Below are 3,516 nucleotides of genomic sequence, written 5' to 3' on the forward strand. Positions count from 1 at the left end.
TGGAATTTCCCGTGTTCCAGTTTGTGCCCGTTGCCCCTTGTCCTGTCACTGGGCACAACTGACCAGAGTCTGGCCCCATCCTCTTGCCACCCGCGCTTTAGAGACTGATCAGCATTGATGAGATCCCCTCTCAGCCTGAACAGCCCCAGGGCTCTCAGCCTTTCCTCACCAGAGAGATGCTCCAGTCCCCTGGGCATCTTTGTAGCCCCCTGCTGGACTCTCTCCGGTAGTTCCCCACCCTTCTTGAAGTGGGAAGCCCAGAACTGGACCCAGTACTGCAGATGTGGCCTCATCAGGGCAGAGTAGAGATGGAGGATGACCCTCCTCAACCTTCTGGCCACATTCCTTTTAATTCACCCCAGTATATTACTGGACCTCTTGGCCACCAAGTGTATATTGCTGGCTCACGGAACAAGCAACAGCTTAACGGAGTGATACCAGCTCCTCTGCCCCTGCAGCTCCCCAGCAGCATTCACAGGGACTCACACCAGCTGCTGAGACCAGCGTGGCACCACAGCTCCCCGCTTCCTGCTGGGGGTCGGGAGCAGCCAGCAGCAGACAAAGCCGCCCGGTTTACACACTGCCTTGGAAAAGAACAAATCTGATTGTAACATGGGTTAAATTAACGCGTAAGAACAAAAGACTTCCTCTTCCTCAGTGAGTCCCCCTGACATAAGAAATTCAGTAACTGATTAGAAAAACAATTAGTGTTTTCTGATTTTTCAGAATCACACTGAAGCCAAACACACACACCCCATAGGATTCAACTCCGCATATCAGCAGAAATTGGGGGGAGGAAATCAATCACCAGAGGAATTTTTTTTTTCCTCATTTATTTAGTGTAGAAGCTCACTTTTGCACTGAAGTTCCCAGCTAGGAACAAGGGGCTTAGCCATTTCTGATGCAAAGCGAGCAGCAGGCCCAACAAAGTCCTCCAGCTGCAGCAAGGCTGACGCAGTCCAGCACCAAAACTGGATCCACACCAGCCAGAGCTCCCCAGGTGACCCCAAATCCGCATCCCTGCGTGCCACCCTGGGCCACCTTTGGTGGCAGGAGCAGCCTGAGGAGCTGCTCGCTCTCCACCATCCTCCCAGGCTGCAGCAGGGACGCCAGAGCCGCTCAGCACTGTCACACATGACGGTCTATGCAGCATCTTGAGAACTGGGGCATTGCTAGAACATAGAAACCCTTGCAGAAACCTGATCAGTCTAATGTCATTGCCTCAAGGCAAAGGGAAGGTGGACATCCTCCAAGCAAGACAGCCCTATACAGTTCGGGTTTTTTTAATTTCTGTATCAGGCTTTAACTATGAATTGATCTTATTTAGTTCCTCAGGATTTGGTGTTCCTTCCCTGTAATTAGCAGTGGGTTCAGTCCCCCTGCAATGAAGCCATGGTGGCCACTCTTAAGATGACAACATGTTCCCCTAGATCATCAAATGGTTTGGGTTGGAAGAGAAGGTCATCTAGTCCACCCCCCCCGCAATAAGTAGAGACATCCTCAACTAGATCAGGTTGCTCAAGGCCCCATCCAACCTGACCTGGAGCATTTCCACATCCCCACAGCCCTTCAGCTTCTGCTGTCAACACACCTCCAACCCCCGCTCAGCTGCTGCTCATCCCCAGAGGTTCCTCAAAGGAGGTTTTGACATTAAAGCTCACTGAAGGCCAAAAGCTTCTGGGAGCTCAGCGCACAGCTCATGCCTACGGGATCTGTTACATCTCTGCTTCCACCACTGCAGAAACCACAACAGGCTCCGTGACAGGAAGATATGGCTGCCCTCCAGTTCAGCGAGGTACTCAGAGGACAAGGATGAGGGGACAGGGTCCTCTTCACCTCAGGGGGGAAGCTTTGCCACCACACAGAATAAACACTCCAGCCACCAGGCCAGTGTCTGGATTTGTTCCCATTCCCTCCTCACCACCTCATCTTGTTCAGTTTCAGTTAATAGCCAGAGGTAGAAGAAAAAGGCTACCGGGGATTCCCAAACTAGATGCACAGCACTCAGCTGGCTCAGCCCATCTGCCACTTCAGGCATCACCAAAACATTCATCTAGTCAGTAACCTGACACAGAGCAGCGCAGCTTCAGCAGATGCTCCAACACCAGCCCGTGTAGGAGGACAGCACCCCAACACTTTTAATCTCCTTAGAAGACTTGGAAAGCCCAACTCCAGACCTTTGGCACACTTGGCAAGTGTTTCTTTGCCCAACTCTCTTCAGTCCTATCATACCAAAACCTTTAAGTGGCTGGAGACCTCAGAAGATACCAGAAGTGGAAGGGATGAGTGGCTCCGTGTTAATTCACTCCCTTCAGAGGATGGGAGGAGGTTTGGACGGCATAGCACATCACCCCTGGGCTCCAGCAGACACCTGCCCCATCCAAAAGCCACCAGTAGCTCAGGATAACGTTACAATTGACACCAGAACAAGACAAAGTAACTCTCCCCACAGCTTCCCACACCCTGAACCACCAGGCCTCCTAACAAGGAAGGAAAGCTTGGGCACAAAGTTTGAAGTACAGCTCTGCACCACACACATGCTGTAATATCCCAACTTTCTACGTTAGTAAGAGCTGTTCGCCAGTATCTAACCCAAGCCAGTCTAGCATTATTGGCAACACCACTCCAGCAGACTGCCAAGCCGTTCACCCACCCACCATTTTAAGCAAACCATTCCACTGCTCTGCTTGCAAATGTGAAGGCTCTGGTGCATCACACAAGCATGAGCACTCCTGGGCCCACGTGGTTTTGTGGGTGAAAGCTGAGGACAGCAGGGCAGGCCCTCTGCCTGTCCCCAGGGCAGCACCCACCCCTCTGGGAAGACCACTGTGAGTCAGTGGAAGCCCCACAGCCATTAAAAACTTTATGAAAAGCAAACGCGCACACGTCAGTCGGGCAGGGAGACTATTTATTGAGTAGGGCTGTGCCAAGACGCTGTCGATGTAACAGGAAAGCCCCGGGAGCTTCTGGCGACAGCCTCATCCTCCCGGCGCTCAGTCCAGCTGCAAGAGAGCGAGAAAGGCGAGAGGCATCAGCGCGGGAAACGGCACACCCCACCACCCCCGCAAGGCCCCGGCCCTCACCTTGATGAAACCGATGTCCTTGGCGTACTGGCGGAAGCACTGCCGGCACATGTTCAGGCCGTACTTGCGGATGAGGCCGTGGCGGTTGGAGCACACGCGGCTGTGAGGGGAGAAAAGAGAGAGCGAGGCCGGTCATGGCGGGTAATGGCGGCACAGGGTGGGGAAAGAAAGGAGGGATGGAGCGAGGCGGCGGTTGCCGCGGACCCGGGGAGCCCAGCGACCACGGGGGCGACCCCCGGTGCGCGCACTGACCAGGAGCGGGATCCCTGGCCGAACTTCCTGGGGTGGCTCCAGTAGAGCTGCTGGTGCCCCATGCTGCCTGCTGCGCGCCCAGCCTGCGAGAGGAAGATGGCGGCCGGCGCATGCGCTAATCAACCCTGCCCCGCATCCCGGCCTGCAGCGCGGCGCGCCTGCGCAGCCACCCCCATCCCCC

General features: G+C 54.7%; 2 protein-coding genes across 2 annotated transcripts in view; one reads left to right on the top strand and one right to left on the bottom strand.

Moving 5' to 3' along the window:
- Positions 1–2,318: 2,318 nt before the first annotated feature.
- Positions 2,319–3,516, top strand: part of LRR1 (leucine rich repeat protein 1) — a 12,832-nt gene continuing 11,634 nt past the window's right edge. Inside the window, exon 1 of the mRNA XM_009893925.1 lies at positions 2,319–2,516. Coding sequence (XP_009892227.1) covers positions 2,319–2,516 — 198 coding nt within the window. The remainder of the gene's footprint in view (positions 2,517–3,516) is intronic.
- RPS29 (ribosomal protein S29) lies at positions 2,994–3,397 on the bottom strand. Its single transcript, XM_009893919.1, has 3 exons — positions 3,336–3,397; positions 3,084–3,183; positions 2,994–3,002 (listed from the first exon to the last, which is right to left on the bottom strand). Exons 1-3 carry the CDS (start codon positions 3,395–3,397, stop codon positions 2,994–2,996), a joined length of 171 nt encoding a protein of 56 aa, XP_009892221.1.

The sequence above is a fragment of the Charadrius vociferus genome, unplaced genomic scaffold, assembly GCF_000708025.1.
Source record: "Charadrius vociferus isolate BGI_N301 unplaced genomic scaffold, ASM70802v2 scaffold49, whole genome shotgun sequence".
Taxonomy (NCBI): Eukaryota; Metazoa; Chordata; class Aves; order Charadriiformes; family Charadriidae; genus Charadrius; species Charadrius vociferus.

Excerpts from the sequence above, each read along its gene's own strand:
- RPS29 (XM_009893919.1), bottom strand. The coding sequence starts at position 3,397 with ATGGGGCACCAGCAGCTCTACTGGAGCCACCCCAGGAAGTTCGGCCAG. Across the intron at positions 3,184-3,335 it reads GGCCAGGGATCCCGCTCCTG|CCGCGTGTGCTCCAACCGCC; the intron begins GTCAGTGCGCGC and ends CTCCCCTCACAG.